Source organism: Trichechus manatus, unplaced genomic scaffold (assembly GCF_000243295.1).
Source record: "Trichechus manatus latirostris isolate Lorelei unplaced genomic scaffold, TriManLat1.0 scaffold00011, whole genome shotgun sequence".
NCBI classification, from domain to species: domain Eukaryota; kingdom Metazoa; phylum Chordata; class Mammalia; order Sirenia; family Trichechidae; genus Trichechus; species Trichechus manatus.
In genome coordinates, this window is record NW_004443947.1 from 731,481 (window position 1) to 757,548 (window position 26,068).

A 26,068-nucleotide genomic window follows, 5' to 3' on the forward strand; every position below is an offset into this window, starting at 1 on the left:
CTTCCCTTCTTTGCTTCCAGGGCTTGGACGGAGCAAAAGGAGAGAAGGGCGCACTGGGCGAGAGAGGCCCCAGCGGCCTGCCTGTGAGTGTAATGAGCTTTGTTTATCTGGAAAGGGTTAATTCCTGTGCCCTTCATGCCTCTTGACCCACCTACTCCTTTTTCATCCAGGGTCCAGTGGGCCCGCCCGGTCTCATTGGGCTTCCAGGAACCAAAGGAGAGAAGGTAGACACCCTCATGGATCCCCCCACAGTATCGCTCAGCCCCCTGCACCTCACTGGGGCAGGGTTTAGGCTCTGCGGACTTTATGCCTGCCCTGCCCTTTGTTGATATCTGCATGGCCTGTAGGTCTCTCCTGTCCCCGTCTGTGGCCAACCCACAGAGCTGAACTTCCCAACAGCTACGCTCCCAGCACCCCCTCCCCAGATCCCTTAAACCCCGTCTTTGTCTCTCCTCAGGGCAGACCCGGGGAACCAGGACTGGATGTAAGTGTCTCATCGTTTGCCACAGTCGGGTTCCTCCTGTGTGTCGCTCCTGGCCCCATGCTGCCCATACAGTAACCTGAGCTGGCTGGCACATGTGTGACCCCCTTCCCCAGGGCTGGCACTGCAACTGACTGACGCCCCTGTGTCCCCACTGCCAAGTGCAGTGCACCCCCCAGAGTAGATGCTTTATAGATAGATGGATAAATGAATGGATAAAGGGAAGGAGGGAGGGAGGGAGGGATGATGATGATGAATAGATGGATAAATAGATGAGAGGGTAGGTGGGTGGAGGGAAGGAGGAAGGTACATGGATAGGTGGATGAATGGATGATGCGTGCATGGATAATGGATTGGGGCAGGAAGGTGGGGGGAGTAGTGGGGAGGCTGTTGCAGTATCCTGGTGAGAGATGATGCTTCAATGAGGGCAGTATGGGGGAAGGAGAGGAGGGGAAGTAATAACTCAGTGTTGATTGGATCAAGCGGCTTTTGGTTACAAGTGATAGAGAAAACAATTTAAACTGGCTTAAAATGACCCGTGACTGAAAAGTCTGGAGATGCAGCACATGGGTCCAGGGCTCAACTGTGTCACCAGAACCCAGCCACTACCCTCTCTTGTCTCTGCTTCCCCTGTGTGAGCATCATTCCTAAGCTCCAGGCCCACATGCTCCCAGTCCCAATCCAGGAGAAAGAATATTTGCCTCACTCCCAAACCAAACCCGACTCATAGCAACCTATAGGACAGGTAGAACTGCCCCACAGGGCTTCCAAGGAGCGGCTGATGGATTCAAACTGCCGACCGTTTGATTAGCAGTTGAACTCTTAACCACTGCGCCACCAGAGTTCCACCTAGTGTTTTGGAAAAAGTCTCACTGACTCTCACAAGTTCCAGTTAGGTCAACCCACTCAGCCAGTCCCGGTGTAGAATGTAGTGCCCTGATTGGCTGGGCCTGGTCACTTGCTTAGCCCTGGAGCTGGAGGTGGAGCCAGTGAAGTGTGAGAAGAAAGGACGGAACCCAGGAAACTCAAGTTTCTATTTCCAGGGAAGCAGTGACTAGATGCGGAACTGCAAGAACTGTGGTGTCCATGCTAGACATTAAGGAGAGAATGTTGCCTTGGAGAGCAACTGCAGACAAGGAACCCTAGCCTGGGTTTCTGACTGTGTTCCATTGACGAGAAGGGGCAGGGGACAAAAACCATGCTGGTCCAGTTTAGGCTTTGGACCCAGTGAAGTTGTGGAGGTGGAGCTAGAGAGACTCTATACCCCATGGATGTGGCCAGAGCTGCCTTCCAGGCCTGGCGCTCAAGATAGCATCTCAAAGTCATGCCCACCCACTCCACCTGGCCCAGCTGAAATGGAGATTCTACTCAGAAGCTTGCCCTGACTCCCATACCTGGACAGACCAGCCTCTAGCCGCTGGGGACTCCTCTGTCACTGACCATTGGTCCTCATTGTCTGCAACCCAGCCTACCATGTTAGACTGGAAGGGAGGGAACACATCTGATCCGTTTCTCAGTCCCCAGTGTCCAGCCCACACCCTAGCTCCTAGTGGATGCTTAATAGTGTTGGTTAGATGGATGAACAAATGAACGGATGGGTAGGTATGTATACAAGAGACCGAGCCAAGGGCAAAGACCGTTTCACATCTGTCCACGATGGTGGCATAAACTCCATGGGCTTCCTGGGTCTTTGTCCCCAGCCAAGCCTAAGCCAGGCCTACTGCTCTAGCTGTGAGTTGAGAGAAAGCCCTTTGCTGGCAGCTCTGCCTATGGGCCTCCACCCAGAAAAGCCTGCAGCATTCTACTTTGGAGGGAGCAGTGTTGGTGTCCTACATGCATGTCCCCGAAATCAGTCTCTACCCAGCATACAGGTCACCTTACAGCTGAGGCTGGTTAGCTGGTACCATGACTAGATGAGAGGGAGGGGGCGATGGATGGAAGAGGAGCAGGATGAACAGATAACAGGGAGGCGAACCTTATTTTTGGATTTAACCTTTAAACCTTTCGTCAGGGTTTCCCTGGACCTCGAGGAGAGAAAGGTGACCGGAGCGAACGTGGAGAGAAGGTGGGCCAGGGGAGAGGAGGTGGAGCAGGGAGGAGGAGATGGGTCAGGGGGTAGGAGATAAAGGCAGGGGAGAGGAGGTAAAGCAGGGAGAGAGAAGTTGGGGGCAGGGAAGAGGAGGTGGAGGCAGAGAAAAGATGGTGGAGCAGGAGGAGAGGAGGTGGGGGCACAGGGGAAGAAGTGCAGCAGGGGAGCAGAGGTAGGGGAAGGGGGGAAGAAATAGGGGTAGGGTGGAGAAGGTGAGGGCAGTGGGGGAGGAGGGAGTAGACAGAAGCAGGCAGAGGAAAGGTAGAGGCAGGTGGGAAGGAGGGGCCGGTAGGGGCTGGGTCTGATAGAGGCTGGGCCCAAGGGCAGCAGGACATGAGTGACTATGATGACTATGGGTGCCGGGCCCATCCCTCTGAGTTGTTGGAGGGGCCCTGAGCCTGACAGCCACCACCATCTCCCATTTCCTTTGTGCAGGGGGAGCGAGGGGTCCCTGGCCGGAAAGGAATGAAAGGCCAGAAGGGGGAACCAGGACCACCAGGCCTGGACCAGCCATGTCCTGTGGTAAGTGTCAGAGTGAGAGGGGGCCCCAACCCAGAGCTTGCCGCCTACAGCCAGGGTCAACCAAGATTCTCCTGGTTCTCAGCACTCAGGTCTTGCCACCTCCTTCCCCAGCACCTACCTCCACATTGTCTGCTGGCCAGGGTCACTGCCCCTACCTTACTCAGCCCAAGGGCACCCGGCCTGAAGGGTCCTGTCTTGGGTGGGGAGTGAGGAGGGGGTAGACCCTGAGCAGAGGGTGCTTGCCATGGCGTTATCAGGACACATGGGGCCCCTGGGAAGGGCTAGCCCCTGGGAAGGGAAGGCCAGCAGGGATAAGGGGGTCAGAGAAGACCACTGCCAGCCCCCAATGTCCCCCTACCCGCCCCCTGCCCCACCCCACCTGTGGCTGCAGTCTGGGCCTGACTCTCTGGGCCTGAGGCAGGATTGGGCCAAAACTCAGGTTCCTCGTCCATGAACAGGGTGGGACCATCCTTCCCTCTGGTGGTATCCATCGTTCCCCTTCTTTCCTTCCCTTCCCACAGGAATCCTTTTCTAGCCCGGGGCAGCCCCACCCTTGTCCCCGCTTCTCCACAGAATCTTTCTCCTTTCTTGTTCTTTCACTAAGTCCTTGGTGGCCCAGCAAATCCAGTGCCTGAAACCACCACAATCAGTACCCTTTCCTAGCTGGCAGGAAGGGCTTCGGGCCCCACTCTTCTAGTGGGGTACAGCAAAGACAGGAGAAACAAGACCGCTGAGTTCCTATATAAAACTCACCAAACGTTCACACCAGACCACCCAGCAAGGGCTGTGGGGAAGGCCTCCAGCGGGGAGAACCCCACAGGGGTCAGAGCCAGGGGCCGAGAAGGAGTTACTGCAGCCCTCCATCCTCAGTCTCCTCATCCATACAATGGGTGTGGTAATCCGTTCCTCCCAGGTGGTTTTGAGAATTAAGTGAGAAAAAGACATGAAGAGCAGAATGGTAAACACACAAAAAATGTGCCAGGGACAGCAGGGGACAGGGTGGCCCATGCAGTTCCAGGCCCTGGAGCCAGGACTTAACCCTACATCAGTTAGCCCTTGTCTTTGAAACAGGAGAATCCTAAATGCGGAGGCAAGCAAGGGGCGCCGGGCTTGCGGGGCCTGGCGCGGGGCGCTGGGCCCTGCCCTGCGGTACAGTATCTGCCTGCTGTGTGCTGTGCTGTGCTCACCAGAGCTGTCTGTGCCCACTCCTCTGCCCCACCCTGCCTCACTTATCCTTCCTTTTCCCTCTGCCCCTCCTGCCCCACCCCAGCCTGCACCCCTGGCATATGACCCCAAGGGATGTTCCCATGGGTTTGAGGCCTGCGCTGTGTGCCTTGAAACAGAGTGAAGCATTTTCTGCCCTGGCATTCCCCCAGGGACTCTAACTTGAAGGACTGATCCCTCTCCAATCCCCCATGACGAGGCTGCCAGAGGCCACCTGTCCTCATTCTGGGTCTGATGGCCGAAGGGCATTGCTGGTGCCCCCAGACAGCCACCTCGCCCCATGCCCAGTTCCCACCCTGACCACTTTGGCCCACCCACTCTACCGCTCAGACCCCAGGGTGCAAGATGGGCTGCAGACACTCATGGAGACATGGCTGCCCAAGGCTGACAGTTCCTGGGCCCCGGGGTGAGGGCCAGAGCTTTTGGGTTGGCCCCCAGGCAGGAAGCTATGCAGCCCCTCAGCAAGGGCTGGCCCCTGGCTGTCTCCTGGCCAGTGACTCTCTGGTATGATGCCCATTACTCCACAATGTTTATCTCTGCCCACCAGACAGGTGTCCTGAAAGAGTAAAGACCCCAACAGAGCACTTAGGCACATGCTCTGGACAAGTGCAGGGGGGGACCACCATGTCTGCGACCCAGCTGCCCGGGTGGACGGAAGGAGACAGGCTGTCCACTCAGGCCCTGCCTCAGTGGGATCCAGCGGCCTCACCTGGCAGTCCCTGGGCCATGTCCCCCTTCTGCTTTAAGGGATATGGGCCAGGGAGTAGAAAAGGGGACCAGGCCTGTGCCCAGTCACTGAAGCTCTCTTCCTTTCCAGGGCCCTGACGGGCTGCCAGTGCCCGGCTGCTGGCATAAGGTAACTTGCAGGGCAGTCTCTGTGGCTCAGGCTCAGAGGAGGGGGAAGCATGGGTGGACCCCAGGGCTGGTGCCATCACTCAGAGATCTGTGTGTCTGCAGCTCCCTGTGCAGTGGCTCAACAGCCAGGCGTTCTCAGCACAATGTAGCCTTGCCTCTGCTGGCCTGAGGCTCGGGGCTGTGGTCCTGGGGGACTGTGCCTAACCTGCCCTGTTGGTCATTATGGGCTCAGTCCAGGCCTGGCTACCGGCACCTCCTGGCACTCTATCTAAATCATACCACTGAAAGGGAGCGGAGGTCAGGAGCCTAGAAGAGGGAGTCGGGGCCACATCTGTTCAGGAGGAAATAGGCCGAACATGGGTACCAGAAAAGGGTGGCCCGGGCAAGAGGGCAGCCCCAGGGCCTCACTCCCCTCCTCACCTCCGTCTTTCCCTCCGTTTCCAGTGACCCCAGCACCCAGCTCACAACCTGTACAGATCCGTGTGGATGCTTTTAACTTTTGTAAAAATAAAACAGTAATATATTGATCCTTTCCATGGGATGCTGCCACCTGTGGCCTTTCACATTGGAGTGTGCCCAGTTCAGCCACGGAAAGATGAGCCTGTGCCGCTGGCAGGAGCATGGACAGGATGATACAGGGGGAGCACCCCCCAGACGTGGCTTTCCCAGGAAGGAGACAACGGAGACGGTACTCGGCTCTGGTGAGGCTGGGAACACACCAGCTGGGCCTTCAGTCACCTGATTAGCCGAGACTCACAGCTGCCCACTGCCCCGCAGAGCCTGCACCCCGACACTCCAGAGCCCTGGTGCCCCACCCTGCCCACGAAGCCCAGGGCTTGATGGCAGCTGCTCTGGCTTCTCCCACCTCCAAACTCAGCCACAGCCAGCTGCTCACCCCTCAGCCTCCCAGACCCTGGAAGCACCAGGGCTGGACAAGACTCCCACCAGCACTTGCAGCTGGACACTGGAAGCACCTGAGTGGGTCTGGCTCCCACCAGTGGCCTGGGTCAGCGGACCTTGGGCAGCCAGCCTCCACTGAGAACACTTTCCTCTGGCCGGGAGTTGCGGCCAAGTGCCGTGATAACTGGGACGTGGGCCCAGCTGCAGGGAGCCCAGTGACCCCCAAATGTGGATGTTGGAGGGTCCCAGGCCGCTGTTCCTGCCTCTCTCACACCACCCAGGTCATGGACATGAGGGCACTTTGCAGGCCTGAGGACACAGCCCCCTGGCTCAGCATTCAGTCTCATTGGTCCCAAGTCTGCAGCCTGGGAGAACTCCAGGCAGCACCGAAACAGTCCTCCCGGTGAGATGTGCTGATGAAGCAAACTTCCGGGCTGGTCCCCAGCCAGCCTGAGCAGGGGCTTCAACTGGGCCACCTGCACTCGGACAAGAGGCTTTCCCACTTCTGACAAGGGTCCCAGCCACCAGCTCCACCCCCACACCTCACCTCCCATCTGTATAGCTGGACATTGCTGTGTGTAATAAACCACAAATATATGCCTGGGTATGCCTGTCCTTGAAGCTGCCTCTAGGCCTCTCTGGGTGAGGATTCAACCCAGCACCATCTCAGCCTGGCCATTGCTGGGAAGGAGAGAGGGGACTCTCCCTGGGCCACCCCAGAAACCACAGGAGGTAGTTCAGGGTCTGGGCAAAAGATGGAGTTGGAGTTAGGTAGAACCAGACTCCTGGCCTGGCTCTGCCATTTCTCAGCTGAGTCCTCTGGCCCATCACTTCACGTTGCTGAGCCTCTGTCCTCATCTGTTCTGGTTAGCAGTGACCACTGCATAACAAATCACCCCAACACTTGCTGCCTTAAGCAATGGTCATTTCTACTTCTCAGAGGGTTATTGGGCTTAACTGGCAGTTCTCACTCTAGCTCTCTCATGTGGCTGTAGGCAGATGGCTGAGGCTGGAGTCTTCTCAAAGGCTTCCTTGCTCCCGTGTAGGGGCAGTTGATGACTGGCTGTCAGCTGGGACCTCAGATGGCCAGAACACCTCCCATGACCTCTCCACATGGTTTAGGCTTCCTCACAGCATAGAGGCTCAATCCCAAGGGTAATTGTCCCAAGTGGGCCAGCTGGAAGCTGTGTCACCTTTTATGGCCAAGCCTCAGAAGCCATATGGTGTCACTTCCCACCAGGGTCAGTGGCTCACCTAGACTCACGGGGAGGGAGCTAGACCCCACCTCTCTATGGGAAGAGTGTCAACATCATGTTTCAAGAAGAAAATGTGGGAGAGTAGATCTTGCTGCAGCCATCTTAGAACATTCAACCCGCTGCCTCCTCTGTAAATGCGATACTGGTTGGGTGAGGATCCTCTGCGGTAGAATATGCCAAAAACCTAGGCCAGGTCAGGTGCCTCTATGCTTCCGTGATTCTTAATCCTCTCTCTTGCAGGATGAGAACATTTCCAGTCTCTCATCCCCGCGGGTCCTTATAACAACTCAGAGAGAGGAACCCGATGAATGTGCCCATTTCACAGATAGTAAAGCCAAGCACATCCAGGGAGGTGTAGCTAAGGAAGGGCCTGAAGTGATGGTGTCTCAGGCCTTTGCCCTCCAAGGACTGAGGCTTAAGGAGGGCCACAATGTGAGCAGTCCCCCCCAGACCCCTGCCACGCAGCCTCCTCACTAGCAGAAAAGGCCCAGGCATACACTGACTCTAATGGAGGAGAAATATGTCAAATCCCATTCCTGTCTCCCTAAGGAGCTGCTGATAAGTGGCAGGACATGCTGCTGGGTCAGGCGTCTGGTCACCAGGGAAGCCATTAGTATGACAGAAGAGAAACAGTGGGACTGTGATGACTGGAGGGGCTCACTGGATGTCAAAGCCTCCTTTGGGGTCCCATCCTAAGTCTCACATGCCCACCGCACTTCACTGTTTACAAATCACTCCTCTTTCCACCCAGTTACCTCACTGGATCCCCTCACCCACCCAGTGAAGGAGGAATGGTAGGGGGTCAACATTTAAATTTTACATATGGGAAAACTAAAGCTCAGAGAGGGTAGTCACTTGCTCAGGGATGCACAGCCAGGACCTGGTAGCCAGCTTGGGATTGGACCCAGGTTCTTTGATGCCCTCTAATTTGTCTTACTAAAATTGTTTGGCAAGGCATGGAGTCGTTAGGTACCCGCACAAAGCTGAACTGCCAGACAGGCCCTTGAGGGAGTAGAAGCCATGTTTTCCCCCTCCCTGCACACCCAAGGGACTCGAGGCAGTCCCTTTTCTGCTTCTTTGTGCAGGACAGGGCCATTCTTGGCCCATTGTTGCCCCCTTGTGGCCTCACTTTGTATACTCAAGCCTGCAAACTTCAAAGTTCTCTGCCTTTGAGTCAGTCTCGACTGGACAGCAACGGGTTTGGTTTTGGACTCCTCAGAGAGCTTGGGGTCCCCCAGTTCCCTAGCGTAAGGAGACTATGGAAGAATAAGTGACTTGCTGGAGGTCCTGGCTGAGACATTAGGGAGTGCCCTGCCTCAGAGCTGAACCTCAAGGGCTGAGGGGCTGAGGGGCTGAGGGTCTCCCGGCCACGAAGGGCAGTTCTGCCTCAAACTACTCCCTTCAGAAGAGAGGGAAGCATATTTATCAAGCTCTACTGTGTGCCAAGGAATCCCTGGGTGGCACAAATTGTTAAATGCTCAACTGCTAACCAAAAGTTTGTCGGTTTGAGCTCACCCAGTGGCTCCGCGGGGAAAGACCTGGTGACCTGCTTCTGTAAAGATTATAGCCTAGAAAACCCTATGGGAGGGTTCTACTCTGTCACATGGGATTGCCATGAGTTGAACTCAACTCGATGGTACCTAACAACAACTACTCACCAAAAGGCTGGTGGTTCAAACTCACTTAGAGGCCCCTCAGAAGAAAGGCCTGGTGTTCTACTTCCGAAAGGTCACAGCCTTGAAAACTCTTTGGAGCACAGTTCTACTCTGCACCCATGAGGTTGCCATGAGTCAGAATCAACTTGATCACAACTGGTTTTGTTTTGTTTTGTTTTGTTTTTTGTATTGTGTGCCACGCCCTGCACTCTGCATGTGGTGCATAAACTAATCACTAGGATTCCTATCCCCATTTTGCGAATGAATCTGAGGCCCAAGAGGAGTGGGCTTCCCAGATCTCCTTCCTCTTGATGCCTGGGCTACTCCCGGAAATGCGCAGGATGCTTCTGGTTGTCCAGTAACTGGGAGACACTCTTGGCATTCAGTGGGCAAGTCCAGGGACATTAAACGTCTCAAGTGCATGGGACAGTCCCGCCCAGTGAGGAATTGTCTCACCAAGAATGCCAGTGCCTCCTCCATTGAGAAACGCCATGCCCTCGGTTCAAATCTTAGCTCAGCCACTTCTTCCTGTCCCCTGCCCCCCTGGCCCCCGATGCTGCCTCAGAGGGCCAGCATGAGAGCACGGGCCAGAGGCAAGAAGGATTTCACTTTCCTGAGCACGAGAAGGAAAGGTATCCTGGGGTTGTCTTGCCCCATCATGGATACTTTTGGCCCAAGAAAGGCCCACCTGGTCTAGGCTCCAGCTTTATCTCCTTCTGACCCTGGACAGCCCTGGAGCCGGTAAGATGCGGCCTGGGCCCGGCTGCAGCCTTCTCACCCTCCAGCTCAAGCAGGCAAAGCCCCTAAGCCAACCTGACTTCTCTGAGCTGCCCTGGGCCTTAGCTGTGGCAAGAGTTTGGGCCTGGACAGGGCTAAAATAAGAGTCTCAAACCTCAATACACACATATTACATTAAAAGCTGGAACCAAAGAGTGGGAAGGCGGCTATGGGTCTCTCCACCTAAAAGGAGCAGATACATTGAGAGAAACGATGACCTTGGTCCCACTCACATTTCACAAGAGCAGGGGGTGGAGGGGACCTCAGGAAAGAAGTACAGGCCACAAACAACCTCTCAGTTAATTTGGGAGGAATTTTTTTCAAGAATCATGTAAAAGATTCAATTCCCCTTTAAAGTTAAAAATAAGAAAGTCCAAATGTTCTTTAATAAATGCCTTAGACATTTTATAATTTTAAGAGGAACAGAGGAAAAAAGCAGCAATGAGGAAGTGAAGCAGATGGCTGGGAACCATGAAGAGGTACAGAAAAAGAAGGACAAGCAGGAGCCTCCCCTTCCCCAGCCGCCCAGGCCACCCTGCCCAGGCTGCAACCCTGGTTCTAGGAATCATCAAAGCAGGAAGTCCCACTGCCCAGCCCCGGAGGGGTTCTCTCTCTGCCACTGCAGCTTCCCAGGTCCTTGCAGGCCTTTTCCTCACTCCCTGGGCTGGGAGTCAGGCAGACCTGAGCTGAGTCCTGCCTCTGCTGCTGACTTTCTGCTAGTCTGGGAGCAAAGCCCTTTCCCTTTCTGGAGCTGTTTCCTCCCATGTACAATAGGGCTCAGGCAATTCTCTTCCTGTCTGAACACTATATGATTCTCTTGGTGTTGGTTCACCCTGCCAAGATTCTATTAACCATAGTGGTGCCCTGAAGGCCGTGCCCATGGTGATCTTGGTCAGCACCAGCAGTGAGTGGCCCTGTGCTCTCCTTCTGCCCTTCCTGCTGCTCCTTCACGGGGATGGGATGATCTAGGCCCCCAGCTCTGTGGGCCAGGCCCTCGGCTGGGTGCCTGTCACACACCCATTTAATCCTCACGGCGCATCCCATTTGACGCAGGGGAAAGCGACTCACAGGCTGAAGCCGAGGCCTGGGCGAGGGCTGCGGGAACTCAGCGCCCTGCAAGGCCCGGGAGCAGAGGCGCGGTCACCCCGGGGTCCCTCCCTGGGGAGGGAAACTGCAAGGATCCGGGGGGCGAGGCCCGGATGACTGTGATCGGAGCAGCACCAGGCAACGCAAGCACAAACCCGGCTCCCACGTGGCCATTACCAAGGACCGATTCGGGGGTGGCGGGCCCTGCCAGGTTTTTTTGCTGAACGAACGAATAAATGAAGAGACGCGCGATGGGCCACTTTGGGGGCGGGACACAAGGTGCCCTCTACGGAGGGGGCGGGGCCTAAGGCGGGCGGTCCCTCTGAGCCGGGCCGCGTGGCGCGCTCTTTCCGCGGCCGAGACGCCGCACCGACTGCCGCACCGGCGCCATGGCCGCGGACCAGCGCGGAAAGGCCGAGACTCTGGCCCTGAGGCGGCGGCTCATCGGGTACCAAGGCGAGCGGGGGATGGCGCGGGGACACGCATGACGCACGCCTGGCGCGGAGCCTCGACCCCCCCCAGCCCCGCCTGGCTCACCCTGCTCATTCCGGCCCGCGTTGGCCTTTGGGTCCGGGGTCCGGAGCTCAGAGCCGCGCGCAGCCCGGGCCCTGCGGCTGCCGCCTCCCCGGCCGCCGCCCTTAGCGTCCTTCCTCTGTGGGCCGGCCCTCGGCCTGCCCTGCCGCTCGTGAGCCGCTCCACCCGCAGCCCCTGCCCGAGCTCTTGGCAATCTCACTAGGAAGTCTTTGCCCCCGCAGAAGGCCTTTGCCCTGGCACTTGGGAGGACCTCACCCAGTGGCAGCTTTAGAGTGACCCAGGAAAGGGCTGAAAGGACAGATGAAAGGTGGGGCTGGCGGATAGTTTACACAGGCAGGCCTTGGAGAAAGCACATTTGACTTCGCTTAAGAAGGGACATGGCAGTGAGGCAGCCTCTGGCCAGAGCTTGGGGCTGGCACCTGGCGGGGCAGCTGGGCCACCTAGCTGGCAAGGACAAGTTAGGGCTAAGAGCCAGCGACCCAGTGTGGGTGCCCTCCCTTACACCCCTCCCAGCAAGGAAACAACCTTAAGAAGACACACCCCCCCCCCGCCACGTGGGTCTGGGGCAGCCACCTTTTCCCCAATCCAAGGGACAGATGCAGAAGGAGCAAGACCATGTAGCTTTGAAATGACTTAAGAAACAATTTAATTTTTAGCAATTTCTTACCCCATACCTTCTTTCCACCCACCTGTGGGGTAGGAGGAGTCCTTGGGTGGTGCAGATGATTAACTCAAAAGGTTGGCGGTTGGAGTCCACCCAGAGGCACCTGGGAAGAAAGCCCTGGTGATCTACTTCCAAAAAATCAGCCTTTGAAAACCCTGTGGAGCACAGGTTCTACTCTGACACACATGGGGTGGCCATGAGTCGGAGTCAACTTGAAGGCAACTGGTTTATGGAATGGGTTATGGAGTGGGAAGACTGGAGACAGGGAAGCAACACCTTTCAAGCTTTTGTTTCAGAAACTGGGAAGGAGTAGGGGAGGCCTGTGATGGGTGGACCTCACCCTTCAGATCTTCAGACAAAGTTGTCCACCCCTTACCTGTCCCCACAGCTCTTCCTGCAGACTCTTTTTCCCTGAGGATCCTGTTAAGATCGTCCGAGGCCAGGGACAGTACATGTATGACGAACAAGGGGCAGAATACCTCGATTGCATCAACAATGTGGCTCACGGTCAGTATCATCCCTCAGACTAGAGGTGCAGGAGAGGAGGCCAAGGCTGTGCGCCTGGTCTGAGGGTGTCACGAGGCTGCAGAGGGGTGTGGAGAACCTGGGTTGAGTTGAGCCAGCCAGCATTCATGGCCAAAGAAGTCTCAGTTTTTACGGTGTAGATCTGTAAGTTTCCAAGGAGTAGCCATGTTTAATCTAGAGACCTAGGTCTGGGGGTGCAGTCCCGCGTGGGGCTGCTGGAGAGCTCAGGAGCAGGAGATGGCCCAGCTATGACCAATAACCCAGGACTTCAGCCCCAGTGACCATCTCAGGTGCTGGCTAAGGAAACTGAAGTAGGAATTCAGTCATCCATATGGAGCCACCAGAGCTGACATAAGGAAAAAGAGCCTGAGACTCAGTAGGCAAATTGGAGGTTAATAAAGTAGAGGCTAAGAGCAAGGGCCCTAGCCCAGACTGCCTGGATTCAAATCCCTGTCCTCCACTTACCAGCTTTGTGATCTTGGAAAGTTACTTAATTTCTTTGTGGCTTGATTTGCTCATCTACAAAATAGACATGATAGATGTAATAACATACCCACCTTCAGGTGCTTCAGAGGGTTAAGTGAGTTAATTCATGTCACTTCAAATGTGCCTGACACATCATGGTACTCCCTGGGCCACGCAAACGGTTAAGCACTCAGCTACAAACTGAAAGCTTGGCGGTTTGAATCCACCCAGAGATGCCTCTGAAGAAAGGCCTGGTGATTACTTTTGAAAGATCACAGCCATTGAAAACCCTATGGAGCACATTCTACTCTGGCACACATGGGGTCTCCATAAGTAGGAATCAACTCAACGGCAGCTGATTGGTTCTTTTTTTGGTTTGACACATAGTGAGCTCTCAATACGCTCGCTGTTGTCATGGTCCTTGACTTCTGGCAATCTAGATGACCTGTAGTCCCCACTGACTGGTGAAGTCAAGCTTGCTGACAGACCCCCTGCCCTTGTCAAAAAGAAGGCCTCAGGAAGCCTCCTTAAAGACATGGGTTTTCCAGGCAGGGTCTCCCAGATGCTTTCTGCCAGAGAACTGTTTCCTTCTGACAAAACCAAAAATCCACTGCTGTCAAGTCAATTCCAACTCAGTGACCCTATAGGACAGAGTAGAACTGCCCCATAGGGTTTCCAAGGAGCAGCTGGTGGATTCAAACTGCCAAAGTTTTAGTTAGCAGCCGTGCTCTTAACCACTGCGCCACCAGGGCTCTGTTTCCTTCTGCTAGATCTCAGCAACTGCTTCCTAGGTCCCCCTCTCTAGAATTGGCCTGGGGGAGGCCCAGTGGGACTGGCCAAAAGGGGCCGGCCAGGTGACTGAGTGGCCTCTTCCAGTTGGGCACTGCCATCCTCTCGTGGTCCAAGCGGCACATGAACAGAACCAGGTGCTCAACACCAACAGCCGGTACCTGCATGACAACATCGTCAATTATGCGCGGAGGCTTGCAGAGACCCTGCCAGAGCAGCTCTGTGTGTTCTATTTCCTGAATTCTGGGTAAGTGGACTGCACCAGCCCTGGCAGGAGGGTGAAACAATGCAAGAGAGTTGCTCAAGTGGGTTGAACATGGAGTAGCAGACCTCGTGGACTTCAGGGAGGGGCAGCCCTTGATGTGCCTGGCTCCCGACCAGCCTAGCTTGCACCCTGATGGGTTATGTGTCAGACCCAGTCTCCTTGTCTCTTAGTCAGGGATGCAGTTAGCTCCCCTCCCGGATCATTGTTGGGGGTTAATGAGGTGATAAATTCCATGATTTCTGTCTGCCCCACAAGTCCACAGCACAGTACTGAGGGATACAGCCCAAACCTCTGCACTCAAGTTGCTCAGTGAGGAACAGAAACCTCAAGTGACTCTTCAGGGAAATGCAGGATTACAAAGTGGGATCAGTGTCTGGAAGAAGAGTGCAGGGTGTAATGAAGGGGACACGACCTGTTCCAGGGGGTCAGGGAAGGCATCCCTGGATAAGTGATGTTAACCTGAGAGCTAAAAACTAACCAGGAGACAACTAAGTGAGGCGGAAGGGGAGGGTGCTGCCCACTCCATTGAAAGGAACAGCCTATGCAAAGGCCCTGCGGCAGGAAGGGCACAGCATGCCAGCACATTTGAGGAACTGAAAGAAGGCCCGTGAGGGAAGGGAGAGGGTGCAAGCTGACACTGGAGAGGATGGCAGGACCCCATCACCCAGGGCCTAAGCAGCCAAGTATGGAATCTGTTTTTATCCTAAAAGCTTTGGAAGCCATTGAAGGCTTTTAATCAGGGAAGTGATGTAATGAGGACTAGGGGAGAGCAAGACTGGACACTATTAGGAACCAATCAGCAGCCAGGTGAAAGGGGATGGTAGCGTGAACTAGGGCAGTGGATACAGAAAGGGATAGATAAAGTGTACCTGGAATCAGTGCAGCGTACGTGGGAGAGAACATTTCGGCAACTCAAAGTAGCAGTGTTTGGAGTATGGTAATGACTACTACCACCATCATTGCCATCTACATAGTACATTCATTAGTCCCCCAGTAATTTCTCGGAATTGCTAGCTTCATTTTACAGATAAGGAGATAGCAGTTCAGCTTGCCCAGGGTTATCCATCCAGGAAAGGGTGGAGCCAGAGTGCGAACCAAAGACCGTCAGGCTCCTAGTCAGTTTCTTTGGGAAGAGCAGGGAGCTGGGCCCAGGAGTCAGTGTTCTTGGGGCCTAGAAGAAGGAATATTTTTGCCGGCTTCCTCCACCACATGTATTCTCGTGTGGGTTCCAGTGACTTCCATGGTGCCAAATCCAGTGGCCTCTTTGCTGCCCTGTCATACTCTGTCTCTTGGCAGTACTTGATGGACTGAACCACTTTCTCGGGAGATGCTTCTTTCCCTTCTGGCTTCCAGCACACTGTGCTCTCTGTTTCCTTCCAACTTCTCTAGCCTCTCTCCTCTGTTTCCTTTGCTGGCTCCTCCTCCTTTGCTCTTCGGGGTTGATCCTGGGCCATTTCCTCTCCAAGCCCTCTCCCTACGTGGCCTCATCCATCCCCGTGGCTGTAACTATCATCTGTAGGCTGAATGACTTGCAGATTTATGTCCTGAGCTTAGATGTTGCCCATGTGTTCCAGACTCGCGTTTTAACTGCCTACCTCACGTCTGACAAACATCTCCAATTTAACGTGTCCAAAAGTGAGCTCTTGCTTGTCTTCCACCAGCACCTGGTATGGGAATTGGCATTGACTCTCCCCCACCAGTCCTGGGCACCTACTCCATGCCTTACCAAGAATACCATCCCCCTACACCCCAGCCCATAAATGTCCTCCTAAATGGTTCCCTCATGTACTAGTCACACAAGGCAGGAGCCTCCCACCCCCTCCCGGTACTGTGCCCAGCCCTGCCTAGTCTGTACCGGATATCTCTAATCTGTCCACTCCCAGCTCTCCCTGGACATCCTCCTCTAAGTCTGCCCTCTCCCACTTTTCATTCCTTCTACTCAATTAGACACACAGCCAAAGGCTTCCTCCTGAAATGGGTTGAGTCATGTCACTTCTCTGATTAAAACTCTTCAGTGGTTTCCCATGGAACTAAGAATTCAACCTAGGCTCTTCCCGAGGCCCACAAGGCTCTGGTTAGACCTTGCCCTGCCCCTTCCTCTCTTGGGTCCCTGGGCACACCAGCTCGTTTACCTCGCAGGGCCTTGATGTGTGCTGCTCCATCTGCCAGGAAACTTCTGTAAGTGGCTGGTCCTTGGCCCTCAGAAATCAGTGCCCGTGTTCCCTCATAGGGCCTTCCCAGGCCCCCGGTCTAAAGCAGGGCCATCTGGCACCCCCTTTCTCCGCATCCTTTTGCTTCTATGATACACACTAGAATGTAAGCTCCAGGAGGGCCAGGGCTGGTTTGTTTTACTTACTATATTAGCCCCCAGCTCCAACCACCATGCCTAGCACAGAGAAGGCGTTTGATAAACACTGAGTGAGCAAGTGAGTGAGTGGTATCCTGAGAACCATCTTGCTGGTGGAGGGGCCCCTCCTTCCCAAGGGTCTGTCTGTGGGAAGCTGTCTCCAGGTGGGAGAGCAGGGCAGCAGCACTGCCGTGACTGTGCCCTCGGACGGCTGTCTGAGCAGCACCCACCTTTTCTGCCACAGGTCAGAAGCCAACGACCTGGCCCTGAGGCTGGCCCGCCAGTACACGGGACACCAGGATGTGGTGGTGCTGGACCAGTAAGTCCCACTCACAGCCCTACCCCTCCCAGAAGCCTTGGGCCTGGGAACTTGTTGGGGATCACTGAGACCCTGACTTCTGATGTGTCTTAGTCAGGGTCCTCTAGAGAAACAAACCCAGTAAGATATATATAAGGTCACTGGGTGGCAAAAATGGTTTGCACTCACTTGCTAATCTAAAGGTTGGTGGTTTGAAACCACCCAGCAGCACCTCGAAAGAAAGACCTAGTGATCTGCTTCTATAAAGATCACAGCCAAGAAAACCCTGTGGAGCAGTTCTGCTCTGTAACACATGGAGCCACCATGAGTCAGAATCGACTCAGCGGCAAAGGGCTTGTTCTTTTTTTTTTTTTTAAGATATATACGTATATAGAGAGAGAGAGATTGATTTAAGTATTTTAAGGAATTGGCTCACATGATTGTGGGGACTGGCAAGTCCAAAATCTGTAGGTTAGGTGACAGGCTGGCGATTCCTGTAGACTTGTGACCCAGAATCCATAGGCCAGGTGACGGGAAGAGTGGAGGAATTCTGGCAAGATGGCTGTTTACGCCCTGGGAAAATTCTTTTTTCTCTCAAGACCTCATTCCTCTTATTGGATAAGGCCCACGCACATTATGGAGGGTAATCTACTTACTTAAGGCCAACTGATTTAACGCTTGTAACTACTTCATGGAGCCCCTGGGTGACGCAAACAGTTAAATGCGTTCAGCTGCTAACCAAAAATTTGGAGGTTTGAGTCCAGCCAGAGGCACCTCAGAGGAAAAGCCTGGCAATCTACTTGTGAAAAATCAGCCACTGAAAACCCTGTGGAGCACAGTTCTGCTCTGACACACATGGGGTTGCTATGGGTCAGGGTCAAGTCGACAGCAACTGGTTACTTTTTTTTTTTTTTTTTAATATCTACAAGAAAAATAAAATCCTCAAAACTGGACCAATAAGTAACATCATGATAAACAGAGAAAATACTGAAGTTGTTAATGATTTCATCTTACTTGGATCCACAATCAACGCCCATGTAACAGCAGTCAAGAAGTCAAACGACGTATTACACTGGGAAAATCTGCTGCAAAAGACCTCTTTAAAGTGTTTTTTTTTTTAAAAAAAAAAAGCAAGGATGTCACTTCGAGGACTAAGGTGTGCATGACCCAAGCCATGGTGTATTTTCAATTGCTTTATATGCATGTGAAAGCTGGACAATGAATAAGGAAAACCAAAGAAGAATTGATTCCTTTGAATTATGGTGTTGGTGAAAAATATTGAATATACCAAGGACTGCCAGAACAAATAAATCTGTCTTGGAAGAAGTGCAGCCAGAATGCTCCTTAGAAGCAAGGATGGCAAGACTTCATCTCATGTACTTTGGATATGTTATCAGGAGGGACCAGTCCCTGGAGAAGGACATCATGCTTGGTAGAAGGTCAGTGAAAGAGAGGAAGACCGTCAACGAGATGGATTGACATAGTGGCTGCAACAACGGGCTCAAGCATAACAACAATTCTGAGGATGGCGCAGGACCAGGCAGTATTTCGTTCTGTTGTACATAGGGTCGCTATGAGTTAGAACCTACTCGACAGCACCTAACAGCAACAACATAACAGCATCTAGACTACTGTTTGACCAAACAACTGAGCACCATAGCCTAGCCAGGTGAACACATAAGAGTAACCATCCCAGGATGCCTTAGGCCAGGCAGGGTGAGGGGCTTGAGCGACTGCAGGGAAACCTGACAGGCAGGGGAGTGGGCCACAGAGACCCCACAGAGGCTCTTTCCCTGAGTCCCATTGTTCTGCAAGGGCACCTCCTAGGGAGCAGAGAATGCTTTGTAATGTGGTGAAAGTCCATCTTATAACCTTTAAAATATTAAAGCTGTCCTGACAGCTATTGTTGTTAGTTGCCATCAAGTCGGCTCCGACTCACAGTGACCCCATGTGCTATGGGACAAAACGTTGCCAGGTCTTGCACCATCTCCATGATCTTTGGTATGCTCAAGTCCATTGCTGTGACTACTGTATTTTGAGGGCCTTCCAACCTAGGGGGCTCATCTTCCAGCGCTCAGTTAGACAATATTCTGTTGTGACCCATAAGGTTTTCATTGGCTAATTTTCGGAAGTAGATCACCAGGCCTTCTTTCTGAGTCTGTCTCAGTCTGGAAGCTCTGCTGAAACCTGTCTACCATGGCTGACCCTGCTAGTATTTGATAATACCGGTAGCATAGCTGCCAGCATCACAGCAACAAGCAAGCCATCACAGCATGACAAACTGACAAATGGGGGGTGGGTCCCAACAGTCACTCCCCTGTATTGAGTCTGATGTGCCCAAGACCGAGGGCCAGGCTTGGAGCATGGTTGCACTTTAAGACTCAGTGTGATCCTGAAGAAGAAAGCTGGAGCCAGAACAGTTAAATAATGAGCCCTCATTTTGTAGCTAGTAGATGACATTGCCAGGAAGCCTTGCTGACTCCCAGCCTGTGGATGGGGTGCTGTGACAGGGGTTGGCATTCCCTGCGTTTTCTGAGGCAGGCAGAGGAGTCCATGTTGGCCTGGGCCTAAGCCCACCTCCCTCTCCTCCCCAGTGCATATCACGGACACCTGAGCTCCCTGATTGACATCAGCCCCTACAAGTTCCGGAACCTGGACGGCCAGAAGGAGTGGGTCCACGTGGTATGCACTGCCTACATCAGCAGCAGGTCAGGGCCCACCCATACACACAGTGACACGGAGCTGTCACCCCCCACAGGCACCACTCCCAGACACCTACCGGGGCCCCTACCGGGAGGACCACCCCAACCCTGCAGAGGCCTATGCCAGTGACGTAAAGCATGTGATCGACAGCGCCCGGGAGAGGGGCAGGAAGGTAACCGCCCCTTGTACCTGCTGAGTCCTGCTAGCACCAGATGTCACGCCCTCTGTGTGCAGGATGTTGGGAGCCCAGAGGGGAGGCAGGCCAGGTCTTGCCCTTAAGTAGTCCAGCAGAGAGTTTCAGTACACTGATGAGGGCATGGATAGAGAGATGTCCCTGGTGTGGTGGGAGACCTGGCAGGGGAGGCCTAACCCAGGCTGGTGGGTGTGGGTGGGAAGGAGGGGTCTTTGGAGGAGGGTATCTTAGTTTCCTCGTGCTGCTGTAACAGAAATGCCACAAGTGGGTGGCTTTAAAGAACAGACATTTATTTTCTAATAGCTCTGGAGGCTAAAAGTCCAAGTCAGGGTCTTGTTCATGTCAATTCCTTCCTTGTAGGTGGTCCTGGGCATTCATTGTTTGCTTGGCTTGTAGACGAGCCTCACATGGCATCTGTCTTCCCCCCATGTGTGCATATTTCTGTGTCTGATCTGCTCCTTTTATAACACAGAAGTGATAGGTTTAGGAGCCACTCTACACTGCCATAACCTCAACTGATCCCTTGATTACATTACATTAGATTGCATTATGGAAGGTGATTTTATTGCATTAGCTTAGGTCACATCCACAAGTAAAGGGGTTAGGATTCCAGCACATATTTTGGGGAGACGCAATTCAATCCATATCAGAGGTGCTACTTGATATCAGTAGTAACAGGTGAATAGGAGTTAGCCACGCAGCATGGGGTCAGAGAGTAGAAGAGGATAGACATCCTCTAGAATAGATAGTGGGTACCCTTGCCCACAGGGGACGAGCCACATAGAGGTGGGGACAGGCTGAGCGGGTTGGGGATGAGCCTAGAGAGGCACGCAAGGCCCAGTTGCCCCCGGGCCTCAGGTGCTGTGGGCTAGAACTCTTCCCTGGAGGTAAAGGCATCCACAGGAGTGTTTGAAGACCAAAGCTGTGCTCTAGAGAGCACCCTCAGGTTGTGTGGAGGGTGGTTTGAATGACCAGCCTGCAGGCAGGTGACCCTGAAGAGACTGGGGGTTTGAGTGAGTGATTGGGAGGCCTCAGGAGTGGATTAACCATCAAGCATGGTATACACAGGCTTACTTGTGCTTACTTACTAATCTGTAGTGCATAATTTCACATGGGTCTCACCACATCGTCACTTCAGATTAGTTAGTAAGTACAAGTAACCTGTATGTACCTTGCTTGTTGGGTAATCCATCCCAGGAAGGCCTGACCAGAGCAGCGTGGTGGAGATGGGGGGTGGGGGGCTGGAGGGACATGTGGTACCCGGGAATGGGGATGGCCACGTGAGAGCAGGCAGGAGGCCGTTAGAGACAAGGTGAGGTTCTCCAGAATGAGGAAGGCTCCTCTGGAGGAGTGATGAGCTGAGCACAGGCTACAGGGCAGAGGAAAGCAACTGTGTGGCCTGGAGGTTGCAGGGACCAAAACAGGGCCACTTGGACTAGGTCATGCAGGCCTCTGTGTTTAGATGCTCTTCACCCAATTATATAAAATGTGAAAAGAGAATTACTCTGGTCCCAACAGGAGGGAGACGGGCTTCCCATCCCATCAACCCATCCTTCATCCCTGCAGTGGCCTTGAATCCCCTCTAAGGCAGAGCACAGATCAAAAGTCATTGCTTAAGCAGCAGAGGGTCATGAAGGGATCTGTGCAGGGCAGCATCCACAGGAGAGCACCGAGCTCAGACCTCAGGGTTGACACATTCTCTGGTGGCGTGCAGAGGAGGGGGCTGGAAGAGGAAAACAGTTAGGAGACAGTTGCCAGAGTCCAGGGGCGGAAACAGGCAGGTCTGCCAGGAGGCCAGAGCTTACAGATGGAGGGAAGGAGTGGACTCCAGAGAAGTCACAGAGGGAGAGCCAGTGGGGTGTGTTGCCTAATTGGATTGGGGGGAGGATCAACGATTTCTGTCCTGGGGGTGGGACAGGAGTAGTGCTGGTCACCAGATAAGGGATAGAAGGAAAGAGCAGTCTTATGAGGATAATCAGTGCCTTTAGTGTGGGGCACACAGGAGGCCTGGGGGCATCCCAGTGGTAAGAGTTGGTTTGAAGCTGAAAGAAAACAGCATCACAACCTCTCCTTTTGTTGTGGAGCCCACAGTCAAGCTCATAAGTGGCTTCCCTGGTCCTCTTGCAGCCAGCACTGAGCCATGTCAGCAGGACACGCTGAGCTGGCCACTCCACTCAGCCAGGTCATTCCTGACACCCCCTCCTGTCCACAGATTGCAGCGTTCTTCATGGAGTCTCTGCCCAGCGTGGGAGGGCAGATCATTCCCCCTGAAGGCTACTTCCCAAGAGTGGCTGAGTGAGTAGGTGGCAGGGGGCTGCCCCCATGATGGTGATGGGGGGAAGGATACTAATGGGATTTCCCAACCCTTTTCCTGAACCCCAACCTCAGCCTGGCCTGTTTGCCAGAATTTTGAAAAAAAAAACCCTGAGGAACCAGAGGCCAGCCATTAGCCCAAGACTTCCACCTTACTGGTGACAAAGCCAGGATTCAGAGCCTCAAGATCTCACACCCTGCAATCCCCATCAGCTCTCTCTCCTCTGCTACAGGCACGTCCACAGGGCCGGAGGGGTCTTTGTCGCCGATGAGATTCAAGTTGGCTTTGGTCGTGTGGGCAAGCACTTCTGGGCCTTCCAGCTGCAGGGAGAGGACTTTGTCCCCGACATTGTCACCATGGGCAAGCCCATTGGCAATGGCCACCCTCTTGCCTGTGTGGCCACAACCCAGGCTGTGGCAAGGGCATTTGAAGCCACTGGCGTCGAGTACTTCAACACAGTGAGTAAGGGCTCCAGGGCAGGGGGCCCTGCTGGACATCTGGCTCATCCTTAGTGAGCAAAGCACAGGCGTAGCACTGGGCCCAGCACCAAGATTGTTAGGATGCTGTCTTACTTATCTCAGTCTGCTGTAACAGAAACACCACAAGTGGGTGGCTTTAAAGAATAGAAACTTATTTTCTCAAAGTTCTGGAGGCCAGAAGTCCACATCAGGGTCTCAACTGGGTTGATCCCTTCTTTGTCAGTAGCCCCTGGGCCTTGCTTGGTTCCTAGCCTCGTAGATGATCCTCATATGATATCTGTCTTCCCCCATGTGCATGCCTCTGTGTCTAATCTGCCTTTTCTATAACTCAAAAGTGATTCAGTTTAGGACACACTCTACACTGGTATAGCCACATTAACATAACAAAGAAACCCAGCTTTCCAAATGGGCTCACATCCACAGGTACAGGGATTAGGATTCCAACACATATTTTAGGGGTTGCAATTCATCCATCACACTGTCCTCAGGGAGCTGACAATCAGGTCGGAGAGAAAAACTTAGAACAATTTTAAAAGTTAGCTTCCTTCCAAAAGCTCTTCCAAGGGACCATTCCATTGAAAAATATATATAGCAAGGTAGGGCCAAGATGGCAGAGTAGTCAGACATTTCCAGTGGTCCCTCTTATAACAAAGACCCGAAAAAACAAGTGAATCGATTATATATGACAATCTAGGAGCCCTGAACATCAAAGGCAAAGTTGAGGAATCAGACTGAGTGGCAGGGGGAGGGAGAGACAGTTCAGAAGCAGTGAGGAGTTGCCAGACCTGACCCTGCAGGAGCCGGCGCCCTGCAGGCTGGATCGGCTGGCATGCGAACTGAGGCAGGCAGTGGGATTTGGGATGCATTTTCCATGTCGGCAGAGACTGAGCAGCAGAGTCTGCTCATGCCTCCAGAGCCATTGAAAAGCAGTGCTCAATCAGCAAAACATAAGTACATGCATTTAACCTACGCTGCGGATCAAAAATACCCCGTTTGGGAAGAAACTGCCTCCCATTTACCCGCTCTTTCCCCACTCTGCACCAGTCCTGGGCTGGCTTCAGCAATTGCTGCATCCCCTGGGCCGAAAGTAGGACCCATCTTGCGCCCTGAGCCAGTCTCCCAGACTTGGAGAGGGAACAGATTAACAAACAGGAAAAAATAATCTGCCAGCTCCCCTAAGCCAGGAACTAAGGCTAGGCACAGCTCTTTTGCCTAGGCACAGGCGTAAGGGGTCCACGGACTTTGAATACCTTTCACCCCTGCATAGACCTCTGTGGGCCCATTTCAACAGCGTAGCCCTCATTAGCACAGTACACCAGGGTATATACCTGAAGCCTAACTTCACTGTATCAGCTATATGGTGGAATGGTAGGTTCGTGACATTTGATACCACTCTGCCCATGAAGCAGCGTCCTCACCTACCCACATTAGGGGCCTGAGGACTGGAGGCTCTACCCACACCACTTAGCCACCTGTGACAGGGATCCAAGAATAAATGGTGCCTACCAGTCCTTACAGCCATCAGCACTGGGTGCCCATAGTCTGGCTGCAAACCACCCCCCCCACCTATGCACTCAGGAACAGGGACACTCTTTCCTCCCAGACACTCAGGGGGAGCTGTCATCCCCCTGCATTGCTCAGTGTGTGACCCCCTACTGCAGCCAGACCAATCACCCTTGCCCATCTAGGACTGTAGGTGAGAGCTGGCACCACACACTTGGTGACCAACTATCTGGACACCTGAGCTGAATCCATACGAGAAAAGTAAACGGACTCCTGGTCTCACATAACTAGTAACAGATCTAACCACCTGGTGACAGGACGTTAGAGCTTCAAAAGCAACAGTAATCAAACTAGCTCACGCCAGCAGCCTGTTTGGGCATATCAAAACAAAACAAGAAGCTAGGATACAGTAAGCAAACAAAATTTAAAAATATAATAACTTATCAATGGCTTGGAGACAAGTGTCAATGTCAAATCACATAAAGAGGCAGATCGTGATGGCTTCAGCAAGCTCCCAAAACAAGGAATCAAGAAATTTTCCAGCGTAAGAGAACTTCTTAGAATTATCAGAGGAAGAATACAAAAGATTAATATACAGAACTCTTCAAGATATCAGGAAGGGGAGCAGGCAAAACACAGAACAATCCAAGGAACACACAGACAAAGAAATAGAGGAACTTAAGAAGATTATAGAAGAGCACAATGATAAACTTAATGGGCTGCAAGAATCCTTAGATAGACAGCAAACGGAAATCCAGAAGATTAACAGTAAAATTTTCAGAATTAGACAACAGAAAGTCATAGGAGCAGAATTGAGGCAATCAAAGTCAGAATTAGTGAAATTGAAGATAAAGCACTTGACACCAACTTATTTGAGGAAAAATCAGATAAAAGAATTTTAAAAAATGAAGAAACCCTAAGAATTATGTGGGACTCTTTTATAAAGAGGAATAACCTACGAGTAATGGGAGTACCAGAACAGGGGGGATAGAAGAAAATACAGAGAGAATTGTTGAAGATGTGTTGACAGAAAACTTCCCTGATACTGTGAAAGAGGAGAAGATATCTATCCAAGATGCTCATCAAACCGCACACAAGGTAGATCCCAAAAGAAAGTCACCAAGACATATTATAATCAAACTTGCCAAAACGAAAGATAGAGAATTTTAAGAGTAGCTAAGGATAAAAAGTCATCTACAAAGGAGAGTCAATAAGACTAAGCTCGGACTACTAAGCAAAAACCATGCAGGCAAGAAGGCAATGGGATAACATATAGAAAGCCTTAAAGGAAAAAAATTGCCAGCCAAGAATTCTATGCCCAGGAAAACTGTCTCTCAAATATGATGGTAAACTTAGGGCATTTCCAGATAAACAGAAGTTTAGGGAATTTGCAAAAACCAAACCAAAATTACAAGAAATACTAAAGGGACCCTTCCAGTTAGAAAATCAATAACATCAGATAACAACCCAAGACTGGAACACAGAGCAACCAGATATCAACCCAGATAGGGAAGTCACAAAAATAAATCAAAGCTAAAATGCTGAAAATAGGGAATCAGAGATGTCAATATGTAAAAGATGACAACATTAAAACAAAAAAGACAGACTAAAAAATGTAGTCATAGATCTTTCATATGGAGAGGAAGTCAAGGTGATATAAAGACATAAAAGCTTGATTTAAACTTAGAAAAATAGAGGTAAATATTAAGAACCACAAAGGAAACTAACAATCCTACACATCAAAATAAAAACCAAGAAAAACATTAAGACTCAGCAAATACAAAATCAACAACAATGAAAAAGATGAAAAGAAAATACATAAAGAAAAATGACTTAGCCCAGAAAATTAAGTGGGACAAAGAAACTGTCAACAACACAAAAAAAAGGACATCAAAGTGACAGAACTAAATGCATACTTATCAATAGTTACACTGAATATAAATGGACTAAATGCACCAATAAAGAGACAGAGTGGCAGAATGGATGAAAAAAACACAATCGGTCTATATGCTGCCTACCAGAGACACATCTTAGACTCAAAGACACAAACAAACTAAAACTCAAAGGATGGAAAAAAATATATCAAGTAAACAACAATCAAAAAAGAGCAGGAGTGGCAATATTAATCTCTGACAAAATAGACT

General features: G+C 52.4%; 2 protein-coding genes across 2 annotated transcripts in view; both read left to right on the plus strand.

The window, feature by feature from the left end:
- The window catches only part of COL23A1 (collagen type XXIII alpha 1 chain), a 451,370-nt gene extending 445,359 nt beyond the window's left edge, over window positions 1–6,011 (plus strand). The window contains exons 23-30 of the mRNA XM_004371297.1: window positions 21–83; window positions 171–224; window positions 458–484; window positions 2,493–2,546; window positions 3,006–3,092; window positions 5,134–5,172; window positions 5,743–5,859; window positions 5,949–6,011. Of these exons, the coding sequence (XP_004371354.1) occupies window positions 21–83; window positions 171–224; window positions 458–484; window positions 2,493–2,546; window positions 3,006–3,092; window positions 5,134–5,172; window positions 5,743–5,859; window positions 5,949–6,011 (504 nt within the window). The remainder of the gene's footprint in view (window positions 1–20; window positions 84–170; window positions 225–457; window positions 485–2,492; window positions 2,547–3,005; window positions 3,093–5,133; window positions 5,173–5,742; window positions 5,860–5,948) is intronic.
- Window positions 6,012–11,234: 5,223 nt separating this feature from the next.
- The window catches only part of PHYKPL (5-phosphohydroxy-L-lysine phospho-lyase), a 43,133-nt gene continuing 28,299 nt past the window's right edge, over window positions 11,235–26,068 (plus strand). Inside the window, exons 1-8 of the mRNA XM_004371298.2 lie at window positions 11,235–11,293; window positions 12,432–12,550; window positions 13,910–14,069; window positions 16,679–16,753; window positions 19,327–19,414; window positions 19,491–19,607; window positions 21,841–21,923; window positions 22,175–22,400. Of these exons, the coding sequence (XP_004371355.1) occupies window positions 11,235–11,293; window positions 12,432–12,550; window positions 13,910–14,069; window positions 16,679–16,753; window positions 19,327–19,414; window positions 19,491–19,607; window positions 21,841–21,923; window positions 22,175–22,400 (927 nt within the window). The remainder of the gene's footprint in view (window positions 11,294–12,431; window positions 12,551–13,909; window positions 14,070–16,678; window positions 16,754–19,326; window positions 19,415–19,490; window positions 19,608–21,840; window positions 21,924–22,174; window positions 22,401–26,068) is intronic.